Genomic DNA, 22,983 nt, shown 5'->3' on the forward strand with positions numbered 1-22,983 from the left:
CCAGCAGTGTGGAGGGGGAGGCCTCACTGGACCAGCAGTGCGTTGCCAAACGGTTACACTGCACTGGCAGTGTGCTGACTAAGCAGTGCAAACTGCAGTGTGCACTAATAGTGCAGACCGTTTAGCGCACTATTAGGAGCGCTGGACATATATCCGTCTTCATCTCGGCCCACACCTGGCGAAGTGGCACGCTGTCTCGAGAGCTGATCGCCCGGACCATCTAACAAGGAGACGACTCTAGCTGCAAAGTTCCCGGAGCCCTTTTCTACGCGCAAGGCATGCCTGTCGTTGTGAACAAGAACATCTATATTGGTCTAAAGGTGGTGAATGGAGCAGAGTTTGCCGCTGCGGACGTCATCCCCGACCCTAGATACCCAGGCTACCACCTTGCAGACGACGTCACTGTCCACTTCGGACCACCGTTAGGTATACTACTTCAGTCAAAAGAGACAGACGACTTGGCTATCCCCGCCCTCCCACCGGGAACAGTACTCATCCGGCCCATGTCACAGACCCTCGACCCGACCAATTCCCATTTCAGGTTCTTGTCGGCGAGATGTACGCGACGCGGATTACCCGTTGCACCGGCATTTGTCCTTACTGACTACAAGGCCCAAGGGAAAACATTCCTGGAAGTACTCTTGGAGCTGCGAGGAAATCGCGTAATAAACGGTGAGCCTTCCAAATGCGATTTTACCAGTCTTTATGTACAACTATCTAGGTGTACAACGCTTCAAGGTATCAAACTTCTCAGTCCCATACGACCCCAGGATTTCATCGGCAACAGGCTGGATCAGGCTATAATTGATGGAATGCAGAGACTCAAGGAACTGGCTTTAGAAACGAGACGGGCATACGATTCAAGGCAGCGATACGCAGAAGCAGCGTGAGAGATTACTCTGATGATATATCAGCTTCAAGGCTCATGAAGGGTTGAGTAAGGTAGAGAGTGTGTGCTATACATGCTTAGATAAATTTATTACCCCTTGGCTGGGCCCTCGGCGGGCCGCCTTAGGAGTAACGTAGGCGGCCAATTTAGTGGTAACCTCAGACATGCCTTCTCCCCTGCAACCCCGGCCCAACTCCAGTTCCGTTCCTCAAGGCATTGGCGGGCCCTGGAAGGGGCCGGTCACCTGTGCGGTATCGGCGCTCCTGCGCCACCAAGCCACACTACTCCACTTTTTGATGTGCACATAGCGTAACCTGTTGTGCATATACAACTCTCCCCTGTAAAAATTCTTCTCTTCTGCGGGCTGTTAGCAGCCTGTTAGTGGATAATTATTTTCAGGTCACCCGACCATGCTTCTGCCTCTCTAGCCCTAACGGGGCTCTAGCAAGCACCAAAAGGCAGACTTTGGAGAGTTCGTCTCCTCTTGGGAAGCTGGTCTCGAATAACGGCATGCCTCACGCTGCCTCGCCTTCTGCCGCCTTTACTGGCTGGCCTCGACTTCTGCCGCATCGCGGCCCCGACCTTTTCTGCCGCCTCGCGGCCCGACTTCTTCTCGCCCTTCCTGGCACGCCTCGCGCTGCCTCGCACCCTCTGCCGCCTTTACCGGCTGGCCTCGCCTTCTGCCGCCTTGCGGCCTGACTCCTTCTGCCGTCTCGCGGCCCCGACCTTGCTGCCTTGCGGCCTGCTGCCGCCCAGCGGCCACGACTTCCTCTGGACTGGTGGGCCGCGGGGCCCTGAGGAGCTACAAGAGCCTAGAGCTCAAGGCCTCACCCGGTGCCCCCGGAGCTGCACACCAATCGACAACACCTCCACCACCTGCTTGCTACGAGGAGTAGGCACGGGGACTTCGCCGACTGTCATGACCACGAAGTGGCCCGGATCGAACGCTCCTGCGGGAGAAGACAATCGCCATCGGGGCGAACCCCGACTAACATTGCTACACTCTCTGCTCCTTTTCTTTTCTTTTCTTTCTGCCCCGTAGGCCCTCCTCGAGGGGCTTGCGGCCGGCCCATGACTTCGTGGGCTTTCTCAGTCACCCGGCCTCGGCCAAAGACTGACTACTATTACGGCTTCACTGCCGTGCCTGGAACCCGCTGACGGGGAAGGGCCCGGATTTCCGACCGGCCTCAGAGCCTCAGAATTGCTAGATGGAGTGGTTAGGTGCTACACACGGTCCTTAGTCCAGGTACTCGGGATATTCTATGTATCTAGTCTTCTCTAGCCTAGCACGTCTTTTGCCCTTATAGGGATGTCCCAGACGGTAATCAATACTACTACTACTACTACTACTGTTGTGCATATAACTAGTCCTCGTGGGGCTTAAGGTGTTACGCATTAATGTATTGAAATGTCAGTAGCTTTTACGTCTAGGCCCTATAGGAGAAATCCTCCGGGTGAAATACACATACTGTCGGTAGGTCTCTACACAGGCCTGCGTGCAAATCGCAATGGTATGTGTAATCGTTGATGTCTGTTCTAGAAAGGGGGAAGAGGGGGCAAAGGGCACGGAGCTAGCTATGTGTCCTCCGCTATCCTCAACTGCACACGTGAGAGCGCACGTGACCTATCTAGATGGGTACAATGGATTACTACAATTCCCACACTGGCAACTTTTCTTTTGTGGTTGCAATCGCTGTAACGAGCAGGGAAAGAGAGGGAGAGACCAGCTGCAGTGGTGGCAAAATGTCAACAGGCCCAAAAAGTGGGGCCATAATGAAAAGAGGGGAAAAGAGTGTATTGGGGTCAAAGAGGTGAACAGTCGAAGAAGATTTGGAAGACTTGTCGGTGACAGGAACTGTTTGATTGTGTATACCTTGAACGTAGCGCTGATGCTTGAACGTAGCGCTGGTGCTAATCAAATGCGTTGGAGTCAACCGTTGTACTTGTGGTCATCGAGGTCTTTGGCTTGGCTCGAAATTGTGCTTCCTCGAGCTTTTCTTCTTTGTGGGCATATGGCTCCTCTAGGGACTACAGGCACATATTGTTATTTGCTCTTGTGTGCCGGCCGGTCCTCGAGGCTCCGTGTGCTGCGGGCTGGGGCTTGTTCTTTGATCCGGGCGGGCGTCCTCTCTTGTGGGGTGCGGGGGTTTCATGCCGGTCTGGGGGGTTCTTCTTCTTCCTGGGTAGGGGTCTGAAGGATGTGGAACGTGATCCTTCCGACTGGTGTTTTGAGGGCGATGGAACCAATCGAGTGAGTGGCTTCGCCGTGTCCAAATGTGATGGTAGCCTGGCCGGAGGTTGAGCTGTCTAGGGCTACAGAGGGTCTTCTCGTTGTAGAGCAATGTACTGAGAGTGACCGGCTGTAGAGACTTTTGCTGCACCTGTGTCAATCATGATGCCTGGGAAATTGTCCACTGAATATTGATCTTCAATGACGAATTGCTAGGCGGGAACAATGGTTTGATCCGTCCGGTAGACTTCTCCATTGTCTAGGGTGATTGTTGGTGCCATTGTCAGGTTCTTCCCATATGTCGTCGGTAGTGAGTTCATCAAGCTCATGACCTTCGTAGTCTATAAGATAGGCTATGAAGTTTGGAGGTTGTATGCCTGTGAATTGACAATGTGCGACATATTGGTCCTTGGCCTCTTGTCGTTCTTCTGCAGAGTGTTTGGTTGACCAGCAACCTTCTTGTCCACAAACAAAGCACTTTTGGTCCAATTGCGATTGGTGTGGCTAGGGTGTAGTTGCTATGGCTTGAGGGCCTGTAGCTTCCACGGTTGTAGCCTTGTCCATATCCGCGATTGGGTCGTTGTCCTGAGTATCCGTATCTTCCTCGTACGCGGTTGTTATGGTATCGGCGATCGAGGTAGTACTGATTGTTCGGATTCGTTGGTCCAAATGATCCGTCAGGGCTTTGCAAATACTGAGGGTTTGTCTGTCGGGCAAGGTGGGTCTCAACGGAAGATCGTAGATCTGCAAAGAGGGTCTCGATCTTTGCTGCAGGTTTGAAGAGGGCGTGTTCAAGTTCGGGTACACCACGGCATGCGATGATAAGCGTAGTACGCAGTGGAATGTTTCCTGCGTAGTCAGGGCCAAGGCTCTCTGACAGAGTTGTAGCTTATCGAAGAGTAGTTGAAGGACTTCGTGGAGGGATTTGGAAGCATCTTGGGCACGAATCGAGTTGAAAGTGGTTGTGGTCCAATCTGTATAGTAATGGACATGGTTAACTTCCGTGTCAAAGTGTTGTTTGATGCTGTCGTATGCCTTCCTAAACGTGGTAGTCCATTCGATCTTGTCAATGTAGAACGTTTGTGCTCTTCCATCAAGGATCCGGGGAAAGAGTGCGTGAAATTGTGACGGTTTCACTTGGATGTTGTAGCAGATACTCATGAAGATTCGGAGTTTCTCATCGAGGAGGTCGTACGGCTCTCCTGTGTAGTTCTGGTCCTTATCCCAGAGCTTCATGAACATATATTGGGTATCTGCGTCAACAGTGGCATTCGGGTATCATCCGGGGAAGTTTTGTATATGCGTCGAGATGCATATGCTCGGACGGAGGTTTAGGTGGGGTTTGGGCGGATTGGACGAGTTCGGGTGCTTGAAGTGGTGGGTTGTCGGATGGGCTGTACGAGAGTTCAAGTTAGGTGCATCTTGGGTCAGATCGGAAGTCGTGGAGGTGATGTTGTTATCGGTAGTGCCTCAGTGATGGGTTCCTGGGCAGGTGGCTTCGTTAAGGTCTTAATGGGCTGTTGTTCGTTAAGACTGTAACGGTGTTGCTACCGGTGGCGATTGGGGTTCTCGGGGAGAAGTTAGGGCATTTGATCCTGTTGCTCGTAACTTATAAGCGGTCGTCCCAATGTCAAAATCCATCTCCATGTACTCTCGTTCTGGCCATGCAGGTCGGTCCTCCACAGTTTGCAACATGATGAATTGGGGTGCAAAAGGGCCATTTTTCCGTCCTGTATAGATGCCACGTCTCCTTAGAAGTAATCTAAGGGCTCTCTTGTAGTCCATATGTACCCGGTTCCATATGTCTTGGTTCCAGCCTTCGAAGTGTTGTTGGAAGTGGTCAAGGATGTCGTCTCCTTCTAGGCGTTCGAATTGGGCATTGGACATGAACCTAGCGGCGTACGTCGTAACTGCGATCTCATCTTCCTCGTCAGGTTTGATGTCTTGTCCCCAAAGGGTAACATCAACTTTATCGAATACGGATGTCTGGATAGCTAGTCCTTGCATCCGTTCGCTCAATTGTTCGAGCTGAGCGCTCTCGTTCGGAGTCGTAGCTCGGTCGGTCGGGTCATCGTTGATCAAGTGAATGAGACGATGGAGTCGTATCTGGCTGTCGAAATACGTCTTTGTCGGGTCTAGTAACAACTGTTGATCGATGCCTTGCAGCCGATAATAGAAGTCGCTAGGCGATGTGGTCGCACTACTAATCGATGCCTTGCAGCCGATTAATAGCTTGGTAGGTTCTCCCAGATGCCTGGCAGCCTGAGATAGCCACTTAGCACAAATAACCTTCCTCAACCGATGCCTTGCAGCCGATCTTGAAGGTTAGCGATTTGTCTCTTCTTCCTAGCTGTCTGTGATCGACCAAGTCGACCACTGATCAGTGTCGGTAGGTCTCTACACAGGCCTGCGTGCAAATCGCAATGGTATGTGTAATCGTTGATGTCTGTTCTAGAAAGGGGGAAGAGGGGGCAAAGGGCACGGAGCTAGCTATGTGTCCTCCGCTATCCTCAACTGCACACGTGAGAGCGCACGTGACCTATCTAGATGGGTACAATGGATTACTACAATTCCCACACATACTGTCGGGAGGTCTGTACTGCAGTAACGCAATGGGTTGTATTCAAGATGTCTAGCTAGGAAGGGAGGAAAGGGAATGAGGGGGCACACTACGTGCCCTTTATACACGGATCCCCGAGGTCCATACACGTGACGCTAAGGGTCACGTGTGCGTGTGTGCGCACCTCCCTTACAATCCTACTATAGCTATATGCTACTGTCGGCGGACCAGGGCTGCCACGTTGGGGAGGGACCTGGAGAAGGGATCCCTGGCCTATGTAGCAGGAACGCATGAAGACTTCCTGAGTAAGGAAGGCTACCCCTTTATGCGTGGACACAGCCAGTAAAGCTCCTTACTCAGGAGGTCCCCAGAAGGCCCTAAGACCTCTTGTATAAATAGCCCCTTCAGACTGCCCCTTTAGAGAGAGAACATGCATCTTGAACCTAGCTGTGTGACCCCCTTATTCCGATGTGTATTGACATAACATTTCACCGACAGCTACATTCCCACACTGGCAAATCTTCTTTTATCGCTGCAATCGCAGCAGTAGCAGCAGGTGCGGGAGCGTAGCAGCAACCGCAAGGGTGCGACCGCAAGGGTGCGAAAAGAGTGACGGTTCGAGCGGCAGCTAGCGGGGAGGGCGTTCGACTGATCCTTCTATCCTAATCGTAAGGCTATTCGTATCGACGAGGCGTTCGAGGGCGCGGTTAGGCGATGCCTGTAACGGGCAAGCCGCTTTAACGGCGGCTGCGCCGCCTAGCTTCTAGAACCTTCCATTGGCTCGAAGCTATAAAATGCTATTGTGCTCTCATGTAGTAGATTTTCTTTCTTTCTTTCTTTCTTCTCTATCTTGATAGTAAACAGCATAGGGACTAGTTAGTTGTATCAACTCACTAGAGGCCTTTCACATACTATCAAGATCACTGAAGACATTGAAGACACTGAAGACACCGAAGACACTGAAGACACCGAAGACACTGAAGACACTGAAGACACTGAAGACACCAAACTGAGTCCCGTCGAACTATTAGCGTTCAGCGAAGTCGCGATGGCCGAAGATAACAACAACATGCAGCCGGACGTCCTCAGCGCCCTGGTTGCCGAGATACGAAGTCTGAGAGAAGAGAGTTCCCGGAGAAACACCCAGTTTGAAGAACGTTTTATTGCCCTGGAACTCCAACAACACCAGCAAGCCCGTTCGTCTGAACTCCTAGAGCCAACGCCATCTGTCACCCCGGCTGTCCCCATTGAGGACACCCGTGTGGTCGCCACTCACAACCCTCACCCAACCAAGCGCCCCAAATTACGAGACATACCGAAATTCGGCGGCGACAAGGCCCAGTGGCGAAGCTGGAAACTAGAAACCGAAGGAAAGCTACGAGTCGACAAAGAAGCCCTTGGAGATGCAGAAGGCCACTTTATGTACATCTTCATGAGCCTAGAAGGCAAGGCTAAAGACAACGTGACCACATTTGTGGAGATGCAAACCGAGAAGAAAACGTTCAATGTTGCTGAACTACTCAACCGCCTCGAATTGCTGTACGGGAGAGGGATCGCAAGCAGAGAGCTACACGCAACCTGCATTCGATTAAGCAAGGAGAGAATGAACCGTTCACGTCCTTTACCCCGCTTTGAGAGGAGATCGCCAATGCCAACGCCGAGTATTGGCCAGATGACAGCAAGATTTCCTACCTCCAGGAGGCACTAAACGATAAAATGAAAGCAGGCCTCATAGGCTCTGACCCTCTGCCATCAGCAGCTATGTTGGGCTGGCGAGGAGGTGCGATTCGCTGAGCAGCCAGATGGAATTATTGGGTCAGTGGAAAGGCCTCGAGGCAACACAAAGAGTTCGGACAACTATGACAACCACCAGAATCATGGAGGCCAGGCTGCCCAGAAACAGTCTGGCCAGAAAACCGAAGTTAGACGAGAGGATATGATGGAATGGGAACCAACTCTACAAGTATCCGCGAAAGTGAACGCTGCGCGCACCCGCAGTGATAAGAACACATATGGTTACCAATCCAAGCGACCAGAAGACCAAGCGCTGTTGGGCAAGCGTGCCAAGTGGGTCGACCAGGCCGAGATGGACGCCCGTTACCGTGAAGGGCGTTGCCTCCGTTGTGGAAGAGACAACTGCAGAATCGAGCGCTGTCCATTGGCTGCGCCTATCCGACCCGCAAACACGACCCGACGCACTCAGGTCAATGCCGTGACCCCGTCACGACCAGCGGTCACTAAAGCCGAGGTCGCCGAAGACGATACTTCTTCTCATAGCGAGGAAGATTCAGACTAGGGACACGCGGCGGCTGTGAGAGAATGGGATGTGAGCGGAAAAGCAAAAATGGACGGAGAACCGTTCATAGCAGACGTCAGGGTGAACGGCACAGACTTCGTGCCATCTCTTGTCGACTATGGCTGCCTCTGCTACGGCGCGGTTAGCAAGCGCACATTTCACTCTCTCCAGTTGCCACATATACGCGTTCAGCCGCGTATCTTGGAGAACGCAGCCGGAGACGGCAAGGAGGTCAAAATCGACAAGATCACGTATGTGTCGATCGACCTCGATGGACATCAGCAGCATCGTGTTTTCATGTACGTCATCGACGATCTGAACTGGGATATGATCCTGGGTAAACGATGGATGGAAGACCAGGATGTTCACATCCATGCGAAGGAAGGATATCTCGAGATCGGGTCCAATGGAGTTCAAGTACGAGACCGACGACGTTACCAGCCTCCCCAGCTAGATGTCTCTAATGTCATGGCCGCAACCTTTTAGCAGAAGCACGCCGTGACAAACGCAAAGGCGGCATTGGAGTTCACTCGGTCACGATGGCGGATATTGACAAGGCCCTAAGACCGAAACCGAAGACTGACGTAATGGAGAAGCTGCCACCACAGTACCACAAGTGGTCTCGAGCTTTCTCTCAGCAACTGGCCGACCAGCTGCCCCCTCATCGGCCAGGTGTGGACCTGAAGATCGAAGTGCTGAAAGACGAGCATGGCCGAGAGAAGCCCTACCCTGGGGACCGCTTTACAGCATGTCCCGCGAGGAGCTATTGGTACTACGGAAGACTCTCACAGAACTACTCGACAAGGGATTTATTAGAGTCAGCAGCTCGCCAGCCGCGGCACCAGTCCTTATGGTGAAGAAGCCCGGCGGAGGCATCCGCTTCTGCGTGGATTACAGAGGTTTGAACCATATAACGAAGAGGGACCGCTATCCCTTGCCCTTACTGAGCGAGACCTTGCGAACGATAGCCAAGGCAAGGTGGTTCACCAAGGTAGATGTTATAGCAGCGTTCCATAAGATCAGGGTCGCCCCCGGCGACGAGGAAAAGACAACTTTCAGAACGCGCTATGGATCCTTCGAATGGCTGGTAGTTCCATTCGGCCTGACAGGCGCACCAGCAGCCTTTCAGCGGTACATTAACAGCGCGCTCCAGGATTACCTAGACGATTTTGTGTCAGCATATATCGACGATGTCCTGATCTTCTCCTCTGGAAGCCTGCAAGACCACCGCGACAAGGTCGGCAAGGTCCTCCAACGACTGATGGACGCCGGGCTGCAACTGGATATCAACAAGAGTGAATTCGAAGTCAAGGCTGTGAAATACCTTGGGTTTATCATCGAGGCGGAGTGTGGGATCCGAGTCGACCCTGAGAAGGTTGAGGCTGTGAAGGAATGGGCAACCCCGACGAATGTTAAGTCCGTGAGGAGTTTTATTGGATTCGCGAACTTCTACAGGATGTTTATGCCAGAGTTCTCGGTGATAGCGGAGCGCTAACGCGGCTAACGAAGAAGGACGTGCCATTCCGTTGGGATGAATTGTGCGAAGAAGCCTTCGAGAAGCTCAAGGACCTGTTGATCACGGCCCCAATCCTTGCACACTTCCATCCAGAAAGGAGACTATCGTGGAAGCAGACGCTTCAGGATTCGCGTCGGGAGGCGTGCTCTTGCAGAGAGATGATAAGGATGGACTGGTACGACCTGTCGCATACTTCTCGAAGAAACATTCGGCAGCCGAAGCGAACTACGCTATCCATGACAAGGAGCTACTCGCCATTCTCAGATGTTTGGAGCAGTGGGAACCAGAGCTACGGGCAGTAGAGCACTTCAAGATCCTAACGGACCACAAGAACCTGAGGTACTTCTACTCGGAAAGGAGGTTGACAGAGAGACAAGTGCGGTGGTCGGAGTTCCTGTCCAGGTTCCAATTCGAGCTCGAATGGAGGCCGGGCCGCAAGGGCGGATTGCCTGACGCACTCTCTCGACGAGACCAGGATATGCCGGCCAACTACTCCGATGAACGACTAAAGGGACGCATTATGAGGCTATTCCAAAACGATCACCTTAGAAGAGTCCCAATATCGACATTGTCTACCAACACCGAGGGTGCCCAGGAAATCAACTTCGGAAAAGAGATCAGGATATTTGAAGATGAGGAGTTACAGCAGCTGTGGCACGCCGCACGGCAAGAAGACAAGCTTTATCAAGAACTCACGAAGCTGGTAGCAGATGGAGCGAAGAGTTTGCCAACAGAGTTACAGAAGGAGAAGGTTGTCAGCATTTCAGAATGCTCATTAGACAATAGAGGCCTGCTGTGCTTTAGAGAACGCGTCTGGATACCCGGTTCGGAGCCGCTACGTACAAAGATCATCCAGGAAACTCACGACTCTCATATCACCGGACATCCTGGAAGGGACCTCACGTACTCGACTCTGTCGAGACGCTTCTTCTGGCCGGGTGCCGCTAGCGATGTACGTCGGTTTGTGCGCAACTGCGACCCTATTCCGCAACGCATATGGAGCGAAATTACCATTGACTTTATTACTGACCTCCCGCCGTCGGGGAAAGATGGCGCGACGAACTGCATGGTGGTCACGGACCGACTCACCAAAGGCGTCGAACTCGAAGGATTGAACGATATTTCCACAGAAGCGGTTGCAAGAAGACTCTTCGAACGACACTACCCTGTCCATGGCATCCCAACGGTTATCACCAGTGATCAGGGTCCCCAGTTTGTCAGTGGTATGTGGAAAAGTTTCTGTCAGATGCTAGGGATCGAGCAGCGGTTGTCGACGGCGTACCATCCACAAACCGACGGTGCAACAGAACGAATGAACCAAGAGGTAGAGAGGATTCTTCGGATATGGACGAATTATCTGCAGGAGAACTGGTTAGACTTGCTTCCAATCGCGATGGCGACTATTAACGAGAGGAAGCAACCTCCACCGGACTGAGCCCGTTCTTCTTCATGCACGGCTACCACAACGAGCCAATCCAGTTAGTTGAGCATCGAAGAACGGAAGACACGACGCAGGGGGAAGCGACAGCGGAGGATTTTATTCAGAGACTACAGGACGCCACGGAGTTTGCGCAAGCAGCGATAGCTATGGCCCAGGAAATACAGCAAGCGCAAGCCAACAAGCACAGGACAGCCGCACCGAGATACGAGCCTGGGGATTGGGTATACCTCAACTTGAGAAATGTCAAAACATCGCGACCCTGCAAGAAGCTCGATTGGCTACATGCCAAATATCAAGTGCTCGCGGAAGTTAGCCCACATGCCTACAGGTTGGATGTGCCTGGGCGCATCCATCCAGTCTTTCACGTCGACCTACTCCGGCCAGTCCCCGGAGACCGATTGCCTTCGCAGAAACTCGATCAAGAGAGTGCCCCACCGGTGCTGGTGGACGGCGAAAAGATGTACCTTGTCGAAAGAATTCTGGATGAAAGAATGGAAGGTACGCATAAGAAGGTGCTCGTAAATGGCATGATTACTCGCAGCCTACGTGGAACCCCTTACCACTATTCGACACACGGATGCATGGAAGCAATGGAAGAAGCATAAAAGGAGTGTCACCTTCTCAAGTCATCTTGCCACAGATTTCCACGATCCCCGGAAGAGGAAACGTTGGAAGGAGGAGGTAATGTAACGGGCAAGCCGCTTTAACGGCGGCTGCGCCGCTTAGCTTCTAGAACCTTCCATTGGCTCGAAGCTATAAAATGCTATTGTGCTCTCATGTAGTAGATTTTCTTTCTTTCTTTCTTTCTTCTCTATCTTGATAGTAAACAGCATAGGGACTAGTTAGTTGTATCAACTCACTAGAGGCCTTTCACAGCTGGCCGCAACAGCCGAAGGCTGAGCAGCACCCTCGAAAGCCCTCAATGTGAGTTTTAAGTGATTTATATGAGAGCTTAAGTTAGAAGAGAACAGGTAGTCACAAGCACCAGCGCAGGCAGGGCGGTAAGGCTCCAAAAGATGATCTCTTCTGCTGTACAGATTGTAATGCAGACGAGGTGTTTAGCTCTGCAAAAGTGGCTCAAACTCGCTAAATAAATACAGCTTAAGGACCCCAAAAAAAGAAGAGGCTCTGAAGAAGGAGACCTGAAGGTTTCAGCAACAGAAGAAGGCGGCGGAGCAAAAGCTTTCGCTCTACAGAAGAGGAAGCAATGAGAGGCGGAAATTGGGAGAAAACGACGGATGACGGAGGCCTTGAAGCAAAATATGGAGATAAATTGGCACTATTAACAAGAGCTGAAGACTTTGACTATGGAAAAGCCCCAGAAAATGCAGAATGAGCGACGGGTGGCTTCTGAGGGTTGCGTGAGGAGTCAGGATGCTCACGCCGCAGAAATTGTCACTCTTCCGTTCACACCAGAGCGGACCATAGCATTGCAGGTACCAAGCCCACTATATAATAACGCAAATAACAAGGCAATGATAACTTCGAACCACATATCCTGTCCTCAAAGGCCCTCTTTAGCTGTTGATAGTGATCGGAAGGTAGTGGGTGCATTTCGGGGACTTGCGCGATCGGAGAGTAACAGAAGACGACCTCGATGACTGGATGACTTCAAAAAAATATTGAGTGGAATCTTTGAGCATTATTAATTGCTCTTATGAGATTTTAGAACAATTCAAATAGTATTCGTGGAGTTATTCTCAGTTCTTTACTGGAATGCAAGGGAGAAAAAACCCGGCGAATCACCCGATCCGGCAGATCACCGGGAAATCCCTTATTAGAGCCACCGTCGCTGTCTTCCTTGGCGTGCTTCCACTTGCGCTTGGCGTTAAGTAGTACGTTCGAGTTGATATGGAAGATACAAAGCTGTTGTTGAGCGTCTGGAAACTGATCTTCCAGTGCCGCCTTCATCTGTTGGTCGAAGTCCGTGATCACAACGTTGGGTAGTTGAATTCCATGCCTCTCAAACAACTGCCTAATCCCTTCAGCGAGGAATTGGAAGCCTTCACGCCTTTCGTTATCGATCAAGCCGAAGGCAGCGTTGTAGACCGACTTGAGGCAAGTTTGACCCGTCGCCTGGAAGAGCGGGAGCTTGAAGCGATTTGTGTTGTAAGTGTTGTCGAAGCTTATCACCTCCGGGAAGCGTTTCCACATACGGATACAGTATGGAAAGGTCCATACCAACCCAACAAGGCGGTCAGGTTCGGTCTCTGACCACTTGGCGATATAGGGGATGCCCCTCTCGTCGAAAAGCTTGATTAACGCGGCTGTGGGGCTCATTCCGCCAAGATTCTCGCGGCGCAGAAGCGCCCTGGCGTTATATATGTCCCTTCTCATATAGACGGTTCCTGGTGGCTGTCCCGAACAAGTCCCCCTACATCACGTGCCCGGATGCCAACTCGCCGGCTTGTTGTTTCGATTGTTGCCTTGACAGGGTTGGTAAGTCTTCGGTGAACTGGGTGCGCGGAGGCTAATACTCCGTTCGTGGTTATGTTGGCCGTGCTCAGGGTCGGGAAATGCTCGTAGCGTCCACATATAGCTGTTCTCTGCCAAGCCTTCCGCGATCACCTTCCACTTGCAGCCGGACTTGCGTGACCGCCTCTGGCGAAGCCCAGTCCCCTCAGACGGGCGTGGCTGACCGTACCGATCGCACTCCAATACGTATCGCGTCTTTCTGGCTCGACTCCCAGTTCCATTTCGCCTGACAACGCCAAACCCGTTCGTTTTGCGAATGCGTTCACCTCGGCGTGAAGGGCCTCGATCGATGGAGCTGCAGTACCGGGGATTTGTGGATTGGGAATAGGTTCAACGTCGCTATAATCCCCACACTCGGCGTCGGAGAAGCCGTTCCACTCTTCGTACTCCTGTCCATCTTGGCTCAACGATGATACTAGTGGAGTGGGCGACGCAATACGGCCGTGGCAATCGTCTCCACGTTCCCAAATAGCTTGCCGTGGGCCGGACGCTTCTCGACACTTGGCCAACTCGCGAGCCAATAAGGAATCTGTCTCCGCCAGCTCCCAGGCCAAGGTCAAGGCAGGCTGGAAGCGGGCCACAACCTGCTTGCGGGCATCGACTTCCTCCACCCTCAAGAGGCAGCGTAGACGCTGTCTCTCGAGTTTGTCTGCATCAGGAATTCCTGTGGTGAACAACCGCCGAGCCCCACCTCCTCGGAAGCTATCATCCAAGAATATTTGTGACTGACGTAGTTTCCACCAGGGCTCGTCGACGCCACGAGCCGTGTGGTCTTGGCAGGCTAGTGAAGTAGCTTTCTGGCCATGTCGCGAAGAGATTGTATAACGCATCATCGTCGTTAAGGCCGTAATACGGTTCAGGATTGAAAGGAGGCTGAGCCCGAGCCCGTGATGCAAGTCTACGGCGCTTGCATGGAGGCAAGCCCGGAAGGGATCTACTACAGCCGTCGCCGCTGTTGGCAGCAGTTGGGTCTTCGTGCAATGTCATGCCGGTTGGTGCTTAACCGAATGATTGCTCAGACGGAAAGTTGGTTGTGGGAGAGTTAGTTGTCACTACAGAACTGGCAGCTGGGATGTCACCCCCCTTCTGCCAGGTGGTGGGGCTACAGACCCTGCCACGTGCAAGGACCAGGCGGCAGAATTTTTGGCCCAATTAAAAACCGCCGCCCGTGTAAGGAGCGCCCGTGTAGTAAAGTGGTTGGGCCCGTATATCAATTGCCTTCAACAAATACAGGACGAATCAACAGCTGCTGGCCCGGTGCTAACGAGCTGGTACGTTTTCGACAAGTACTATCAGCTGTCCGATGAGAGCCCGGCATATGGTGCAGCCCTTATTCTTCATCCATCCAGAGGCAAAGCCCACGTACAAAAGAATTGGCCAAAGGCGTGGCATAAGAACATTTTCGCAGGGTGAAGAAAGCATGGGAAGACGAATACAAGAACCTACCCGCCGTTCTTACTACTCCCTCTATCGTTCCCGAATTGGAGCTCGATGAGTATGACCGGCTGGCACAGGAGCTTGATGTTGTGGGCACAGAAGAGGACGCCGACGAATACGACTCCTACACCTCTCAGCCGCCCATCCCAATCGATGGCTCTCCCCTCGCCTGGTGGCTCCGTGCTGAGCAGAAGGAGCGCTTTCCTCGATTATCAAAGATGGCAATAGACATTCTCTCCATACCTGCCATGTCTGCTGACCCTGAGCGCACTTTCTCTGGGGCGCGGCGTACAATCTCATGGGATCGCATGCTTCTTGGAGCATCGACAATTGAAAAGGGGAGTGCTTGAAGAGCTGGATTCGCAGCGGGATAACGGCAGGGCTGCCAGTAGAGGAGATTGAACTGTTCGAGGACATCACACACAACAGCATCATCGGCACCCGACGCGAACATAGTGGCCTATGACGTCATTTTCCGTATGGTCATATATGATTTAGTTGACCATACGGGAATAAACCATACGCCATAAACCATAGAGGTCCGTATGGCGTATGGCGTATGATTAAAAGCCTGGTTTCCTAGTAAGCGACGACTGACGCATACCTTGACCTGCTTGCTTGCTCGCTTGCCTCTCGTCCATCTTACTTGCTTCACCCTGGTGCCCCCTCGCCTTATCAGACAACCCCATTCATGACCATTGATCACACCGCCTCCCCCGTGGCATGGGCCGCCCGGCTGTTCAGCTATGGGCCATTTCAGCTTCGTCACCAGGAGACACGCCGACGACCGATCCGCCTCGCAGGCCTATCCCAGCTTAAATAGCTGTCAGGAGGACCCCGATATCTGCATACACAGGAACCAAGTATCCTCCTTCCAAACAGGGTCCGCTCGATGCGACACGACGTTATCTAGTGCGTGGAAGCCCGTCGGTTTTCGGGCCAAATCGACGTCGAGGCCGGGCGCTATAACGGGTCCATGCTTGTGGGCCCGCCGAATCATATGGATGAACTGTTCATATTTCCGAGCGTGGATCCACACTTGCCGTAACTTTTGGCGAATTCGCCGTATAACACTGGACCCAACTCTTCCCCAGCTACTGAAAGCTTCGCGAACTGAGTCAGTGGAATGGCTGGCGGCAAACTTAGGAAAATAGAGTCGGCAATTTTTCTCTGGTTGGAACCAGGCTAGAGTTGCCAGCCGTATCAGCATGCCGTCGGCAATTAGACTCGTTTAGTAATGGTGAGAACTTACTGGTAACTAGATTTGACAGGTTTATCAGCAGTGTCTGTCGCGAAGACCATTGCGCCACGCAGGCAAAAGTGGAACGCGCGCTCCGACAGGTGCGCTGCAATTAACACATATGACTGACAACCGCGTTTTCCGACACACCCCCTCAGGGATCGCGGCTCCGCCGGGATTCCTGGACCTAAGCCCACGACGCGGAGTCGAACACCAAGCACCGCGCCCATTACCCAGGGAAATCCAAGAGAGAGAGGGGTACACGGCTATCTACGGGTATTACCCCGCAACGCGCAGTCACCGGAAGTTGCAGGGGGTAGTTTGCCACCCCCTCCCGGGCTCATAACTCTCGCGAAGAGAGGGTGCAAGTGATGAATAGATTATGTTTCTTGTCCTTAGATTCTTCTTCCTCCCTAACAAAAAGTGACTTCTTATAGTTCTGTCACCTGTGGCTGCCTTGTGGTGGCGATGTCGCCACCAGGCCGCCTAGATGACGTTGTCATCTAGAAGGTTCGATACCACCGCTTAACAACAATATTATTCATCCTTCTCAGTCACCTTTGCTAGAGTCAGCCCGACTAGGTAACCTCCGGACCTAGATCGTTAACCCGTTTTCACGACAGTGTCACTGGCAGTCAGACTCGTCGGTCATGGGTAACTTACAAACTTATTGTACTCAGTCATGAAATCTGCAGCAGCTTTCGCCAGCTGTCCAGGCAGCTTCTGAAATGCTGCTGCGATGTCGGTTGGGGCTTTTGAGGTCGTCAAACCCCTTCCAAAGCCGGAATTTCACCTACCGCTTTGCGAGGTCGCCAGAGACCTCGCAAAGCGTCATATTCCGGGTTTGCGACGTCATGTACACCGCTTACCACCGCCCCGGAACTTCGCAACCCTTTTCCGAGGTCTCGAGCAGACTTCTCGAAAGCCTCGAGATTTTCCGCATTTGTGAGGTCGTGTATAGCGCTTTTCACCGCCTCTGGAATTCCCCCTAGCTCTTTTAGCAAGTCGGCACCAGACTTCTTAAAAGCCACCCAGTTTTCCTCGCTAAATAGCTTTATGAAAGTCGGCCCGATCGAGTAGAGTTTCAGGGATTTTTGATTCTCTCCCAAAGGGTAAGGTCCTGCGGCGGCGCCACTGGATGCACCTGCTCTTGCTGGTTCCGCTCAAGGCCGATTAGCATACCGCCGATGTTAAATTTGTCATTAGTCACGGTTAGAAACTTACCATTTTTTCATGTGCTTCACAAGTAACAATTGCCGTAAGAAGGCCGAACGTAAAGCCAGGAATAAAACCAAAAGTCTTCAGAGCTTTTGCGGACGGTTCTTGACCGGTTCGGAATCTGGCTCGGGACCGGGCTTTCCGGTATTCCCCTGTTGGTTTATATCGGGCTGCGGCTGCGGTTTGTTGTTGGCTGGGGGTTTGTTGTCGGCCGGGGGTCCCGTTGTCTTTTCGCCGTTGTTCTTGTTGGCCTCTTGGTTCTTGTTGGCCGGTTCTGCACCATTTCTGCATCCATTGCTGCGCTTGCACAGCGGTTCCCCATTCTCATTTGGACCCGACGACCCATCTTTGCCTGCATCTGGTTGGGGCAGCGGCTGAGAAACAGAGGCTGGAAGTCTTTGTTGCAGCTTGTGCCTCCACATACCTTGTTCCAATAGAAATTGCCCAGATTATCTAACACTTTCTGGTCCTTGTATTGGTTCCACGGCTTTTCCTTCCATGCGTCAGAGGTCTCAGGAAACCCGGCGATCTGAGGCTGTGCTCCGCTTCCTTTCTGATTGCGATACTTTTCTTCGTTAAACTTGGGGCTCTTAATGAATTCTACACGCCCCGGAGACTCTCCTCGCTTAATCGTTTCGAGTACGTCTGTGTCTTTGATCCCCTTCAATTCGTACCAGCCTTCGATTTGGTCGAATGGGATGCCCCCTATGAATGCATGCTCTGTTTGGCCTTTGTAGGGGCTGTACCGCCCAAGGGACGCATCCACGTCGATGGCTTTTGTATCGGCGTGTATGCGATAGAGGTATCCGTTTGACTCGCCGTTTTGATCCCCACCGCGACCGAACCGCAACCCCAGGGCCGGATCTGAAGCCGTCGACACATATTGCGAGTTTGCTATTCTGTTGCCCTTGGCATGCTCATACAAGCTGCTGCCACTCTCAATTTCTTCCTTCGTAAGGGTTTCACCTCTTCGCTGTTTTCAAGGCCTCGAGAGAACATGCCGCCAGCGGCTTCAACCTCCTGAGGAGTCCGAAACTTTCACCACGCCAGACGGTCGTTGGTTGTTCGGGATCAGGTGCCGGTTTGCTTACTGCCACGCCACGTTTGCCCATGCTGTGAATGACCTCAGCCGAGGGCAGGCTTTGGCCAAAGCCCAGGACCAGCACAAGGAGAGCCCATAATGTCGGCAGCCAGAGGCCCTTCATGGTAGGATGACGCTTTGATGTTGTCTTGGGCGTTCAGGGGACAGTCATGGGCTTATTCCCGACTGTCGAGAATCGGGTGTTGAGTCGATCGGGCTCTGAACTCCGGTTATACGTGGTTTTGAGTCTTTAATATACCGAGAAACATAAATGTATTGAGGGAAATGTGACGATACGAATAGCAAGGGGCCGAATCAATGAGCAAGCGGCCGCAGAGTTCATTGAAGATCTAGGCGATATGTTGCGGGGGACGACGTGGAATTCATAGGTCGAAAGCCGGTACAATGACGGGGAAAGTTCCTGTATAAAATCTGACCAAACTGGTCCTGCTAGAACTCCCAGAAAAAAATCTAGCGTCATTCAATCTAATGCGGCCGAAGTTAGTCCTGCCTAGATGCATTGCACTTAGTCAGGCCTCAGCGAGGTTGAGGAGATGAAATATTAGCGTCACTTAAAACGGTGGTATGTTTAAAGTAAACCGATGGCTTGGTACTGTAATAGGGACCGCTTAACAATCCACCGCTTTTCAAGTACTACCACTTTAAAGTGGGGGCGGGCACAGTAGTCATTTAATGCTAACTACTCTGTCGAGCACTTTTGCCGGCTCAGGTAATCGGGAAGCTGGTGCGAGTCGACATGATGTGTTGCCCAAGTGGGACTCGTGGGAGGAGCTCGATCAGCTCCAGGGCCAGAGCGTCATGTTTAGCATGGGCCGGTCGATCGGGGATGACAGAGTGGCGGGCGAGGATCCGTCCGTACAGTGCGAGTTCTGGTTGACTCACCACGGCCGCGAGTCGGCGTTCATGACTTGCGAATCTAGAACGGCCGACAGTGGGTCAAGATAAAGGCGGGATTTGAGTTAGGATGGCTAGTCTGCATGTTAACGGGTGAGTTGGGATGATAAACATGAATATTGAGGGGGCGGTAGTCATGTCCGATCTTCCGATTGCAGAACGCGGCGGGTGTTTCAGTTGAGCGGATCATCTGCAAGTGCATAGACGACTGGGACAAGGTCAGGTTTGAGCCTCGTCCGACTTTACTCAGCGGAGGACAAGACTCATGACTGTTTGTCAGACATTTGGCTCCACACGGGTCAGACATGGCATCAGGCAATTGATGAGAATTATCTAAAGAACAAGAAGTGAGTGAACGAGCTGCAGGGAATTATGCAGCTCTTTATACACAAATGAAAGGCTTGTTGCCTGCCTACGCATTAGCTGTTGCCTAGAAGGCAACAGCGGCGTTGCGTAGTAATATCGCCACTTCATGAGTAATCATCCTAGGCAGGCTTGATATGCGACACACCCCCCAGCGTTGAGTGATCAAGTCAACGCTGCTAGAACTATCACAACCAGCCTGACCTAGAAGGTCATCGACATCCCACTTCCAAATTTGCTTCCCTCTTGATATCTGTCAGATTTAGCATCGATCGGAAGTGCTCGAATTTCGCTCTCGATAGCGCTTTTGTCAATCCGTCTGCTGGCATCTGATCAGTCTTCAAGTATTCCACTAGGAACCTACCCTTCTTGAATTCCTGTTTTAGCCACATGTTCTGTATGTCAACGTGCCGCAACTTGGTCGTGATTCTCTGGTTCTCCTCAACCACCAGTCGGATCGACTGAAGGTTGTCGCAGTAAATCTTCAGAGGCCCGAGATCAAGAGAGATATCCCGTAATAGTCGGTCCAGGGCGTAGCTCTCCTTGGTTGTTCTCTCTAGGCTGAGAATTTCTGCTTCGGTGGTCGAAGTCGTGACTGTGTCCTGGAGCCCAGCTTTCCATATGACCGGTCCGTTGAACAACATCATCACATATCTCTGCGATGAACGACGGGTCTCGACATCATCTCCAAATGACGCGTCGCTTGCGATCACAAGTACCTCTCCCTCGTACGCTCCATCGTACACGATCGCCAAGAATCTCGTTGAATAGAGGTAACGGATGCATTGGTTTGCGGCTTCAAGGTGTTCAGGCGATGGGTTTGTCAGGAACCTCGCGAGCTGGGCTGCTGCTCGTGCTATATCGGGTCTGGTCATGACCGCGATGTACATCAAGGATCCAACTCGTTCCTGATACGCCTTTATCTCTTCCTTGGTAGCCTGCCCGTTGTACTTGACGAGCGGGATCGTCGCGATGGGGATTGATGGTACTCGGAGTTTCAAGTCGCTGAGCTTGAACTTTCGCGCAATTTTCTCGATGTACGCGTCTTGGCAGAGGTAGACCTTCCTGTTTGGTCGATCCCTTACAGCTCTGATGCCAAGATACCACTTGAACTCTTCCTCGCGCAAATCGTATTTGGATTGGAGATGTTGTACAAGGTCGTTTACAGCCTTCTTCTCTTGCCGTGGGTTGAGAATCAAGATGTCGTCGACATAGACAAGAGCCAGGATTTTGCCGTTGGTGAATACGCAAGGTTCTTCATCTGTCGTGAAAACGGGTTAACGATCTAAGTCCGAGGGTTACCTAGTCGGGCTGACTCTAGCAAAGGTGACTGAGAAGGATGAATAATGTCGTTGGTAAGCGGTGGTATCGAACCTTCTAGATGACAACGTCATCTAGGCGGCCTGGGTGGCGACATCGCCACCACAGACAAGTGACAGAACTATAAGAAGTCACTTTTTGTTAGAGAGGAGGAATAACAGAAGAAAAAAGCAACTTAATCAATTCATCACTTGCACCCTCTATTCGCGAGATCATCCGTACGGTCAATCCCTGCCTCCTTGAGCGCCTGGGAGATCTCATTGTACCAAAGCAGTGGAGACTCTCGAAGACCATACAAAGCCTTGTCAAGTTCCGCGATCATGGTTGAGCCTTCTCCAGATTTCAAGAAACCAAGTTCTACGAAGCCTTGCGGGAGCCGGACGTAGACGGGATGGTCCTTCTTTATGTCGCTGTATAGGAAGGCGTTACTAACGTCGAATTGTCTAACGTCAAGATCGAATCGGGCTGCGATTGCCATCACGATTCTGAAGGTTTTTGCTGCAAGTGTGGCTGCATATGTCTCCCGTCCGTCGTCCTCGTCCTGCAGGTCGCCACGGACGCAGATCCGAGCTTTGCACCTTTGGAGATAGCCATCCTGATCAAACTTATAGGTGAACACCCACTTCAGTGGAAGAGGCGGTCCCTGTGCTTTTTCACGTTTGACCAGTCTCCAAGTGCCTCGTCGGAGGAGATCATGCAATTCCTTCCTTATGGCCTCTTTGAAGTCTGGGCCCATCGGGTGGTTTTCTAGATCCTGGTAGCGTTTAGGGAGTCGTACAAGGTCATCGCGGTGAAATCGATGATCTCGTGCCGTCTTAGAGACTGCGGCAAGGAAGACACTATGAAATATTTCGAGGTTTCCCTCTGGATGTTGATCCGCTGGAAGCAGGGTCGTGAAAACGCTGTTGACGTAATCATCGTGCTTCCGTTTTGGCTTTGGTGTCCGGTCACTCTTGCGAGTTGGCTGGTCACCGTAAATCTCCTGTTGACTGCGGCGGGTGCGCGTTTTGCCGCGTGGTTCTTCAGGAATTGGTTGGTCACCTGACGGCTGCTTGTCCGGTTGCATGCTATTGCCTTCTGAGGAAGGTCGCCGGCGTGGTGGCAGCGGTTGAACTACGATCGTGTCCCGGTGACTCCTTCAGGACTTGGATCGCTTGAATCAGTCGACCTTTGGCTATCATAGCTTGTTTCTCTGTCTTGTTGGGGCAGAGACTCTGACTCCACTGGGAGCTTTCGGCGGGTCTCGTGTTCCGTAGGCAAAAGCAAGCAGCTATTGCGGCGACGCCACCGGCTTAACGATAGTTAGGGCTACCAGGCCACGTGGGCAGCCCGCGTTTTGCATCCATATAAGTATAAGGAGGGCCCTTCAAGAGACAACCAAACGGACGGGAAAGGAAAGGGAAGAGGGCAGCAAGGGAGAGGGCAAAGAGGAGGAGGCGACTGGCAGAGAGGCACGTACTATGCCTTTCTATAATTTTTACTTAATTATGACGAATTAAAAGCAGGAACACCGACGAATCCAGAGCGGGAACGCCAGCGAATCAGGAGGCGGGAAAGACGGGGGGAAAAAACTTTGGTGGGGGGGGAGGGGGGGGAGAGGGCTCGCAGGGTACGAGGGGAAGGCTCGCCAGCCGCGGCTCGCGCAAAGAGGCCTTTCGGAACGAAAGTTGGCGATGGCGACAGGAGAAAGTCGGGGAGAGGAGAGAGTTGGCGACAGGAGATAGGAGACAGGGGAAGTGAGAGGAAGACAGGAAGAAGAGTGAGATAAGAGATATGAGATGGAGATCCGGCGAGAGACGTAGAGCATTATCGTGAGTGAAATCGAGACAGAGCGTCAGAGAGGCAGCCTAGGCCGCTGCAAGGAGATTTTGCTTTGCAAAGGCGCAAAGGGCGTGGAGAGGCGGCAGGGGTGAAGAGAGTTGTGGGTGGGTAATGCATGTGTGGGCGAGTGGAAGGCTCTGAGGATTTACAGGTGCTATAAGTGGTGGATATAAACAGAATA

At 52.2% G+C, this 22,983-nt stretch overlaps 6 protein-coding genes across 6 annotated transcripts; 2 read left to right on the forward strand and 4 right to left on the reverse strand.

Moving 5' to 3' along the window:
• Window positions 1–3,623: 3,623 nt before the first annotated feature.
• On the reverse strand, window positions 3,624–5,126 carry HRG_11710 (uncharacterized protein; the record flags this gene model as incomplete). Its single annotated transcript, XM_044870180.1, has 3 exons — window positions 3,624–4,372; window positions 4,445–4,513; window positions 4,865–5,126. 3 exons carry the CDS (start codon window positions 5,124–5,126, stop codon window positions 3,624–3,626), a joined length of 1,080 nt encoding a protein of 359 aa, XP_044714675.1.
• A 1,601-nt stretch (window positions 5,127–6,727) lies between these two features.
• Window positions 6,728–9,793, forward strand: HRG_11711 (reverse transcriptase (RNA-dependent DNA polymerase) domain-containing protein; the record flags this gene model as incomplete). The annotated part of the gene is made up of 9 exons (XM_044870181.1): window positions 6,728–7,218; window positions 7,436–7,494; window positions 7,911–7,955; window positions 8,049–8,392; window positions 8,572–8,647; window positions 8,698–8,828; window positions 8,895–9,350; window positions 9,431–9,633; window positions 9,694–9,793. The coding sequence occupies 9 exons, from the start codon at window positions 6,728–6,730 to the stop codon at window positions 9,791–9,793; spliced, it is 1,905 nt and encodes a 634-aa protein (XP_044714676.1).
• A 2,421-nt stretch (window positions 9,794–12,214) lies between these two features.
• On the reverse strand, window positions 12,215–14,237 carry HRG_11712 (MULE transposase domain-containing protein; the record flags this gene model as incomplete). The annotated part of the gene is made up of 3 exons (XM_044870182.1): window positions 12,215–12,282; window positions 12,720–13,287; window positions 13,674–14,237. 3 exons carry the CDS (start codon window positions 14,235–14,237, stop codon window positions 12,215–12,217), a joined length of 1,200 nt encoding a protein of 399 aa, XP_044714677.1.
• Window positions 14,238–14,297: 60 nt separating this feature from the next.
• Window positions 14,298–15,194, forward strand: HRG_11713 (uncharacterized protein; the record flags this gene model as incomplete). The annotated part of the gene is made up of 4 exons (XM_044870183.1): window positions 14,298–14,398; window positions 14,475–14,577; window positions 14,641–14,678; window positions 14,816–15,194. The coding sequence occupies 4 exons, from the start codon at window positions 14,298–14,300 to the stop codon at window positions 15,192–15,194; spliced, it is 621 nt and encodes a 206-aa protein (XP_044714678.1).
• Window positions 15,195–17,385: 2,191 nt separating this feature from the next.
• HRG_11714 (heat-labile enterotoxin alpha chain domain-containing protein) lies at window positions 17,386–18,507 on the reverse strand (the record flags this gene model as incomplete). Its single annotated transcript, XM_044870184.1, has 3 exons — window positions 17,386–17,576; window positions 17,645–18,275; window positions 18,394–18,507. The coding sequence occupies 3 exons, from the start codon at window positions 18,505–18,507 to the stop codon at window positions 17,386–17,388; spliced, it is 936 nt and encodes a 311-aa protein (XP_044714679.1).
• Window positions 18,508–19,873: 1,366 nt separating this feature from the next.
• HRG_11715 (reverse transcriptase (RNA-dependent DNA polymerase) domain-containing protein) lies at window positions 19,874–22,047 on the reverse strand (the record flags this gene model as incomplete). The annotated part of the gene is made up of 7 exons (XM_044870185.1): window positions 19,874–19,914; window positions 20,026–20,363; window positions 20,406–20,922; window positions 21,204–21,282; window positions 21,343–21,559; window positions 21,605–21,860; window positions 22,023–22,047. The coding sequence occupies 7 exons, from the start codon at window positions 22,045–22,047 to the stop codon at window positions 19,874–19,876; spliced, it is 1,473 nt and encodes a 490-aa protein (XP_044714680.1).
• Window positions 22,048–22,983: the final 936 nt, after the last annotated feature.

This window comes from Hirsutella rhossiliensis, assembly GCF_020360975.1.
Source record: "Hirsutella rhossiliensis strain HR02 chromosome Unknown scaffold00022, whole genome shotgun sequence".
Lineage (NCBI taxonomy): Eukaryota > Fungi > Ascomycota > Sordariomycetes > Hypocreales > Ophiocordycipitaceae > Hirsutella > Hirsutella rhossiliensis.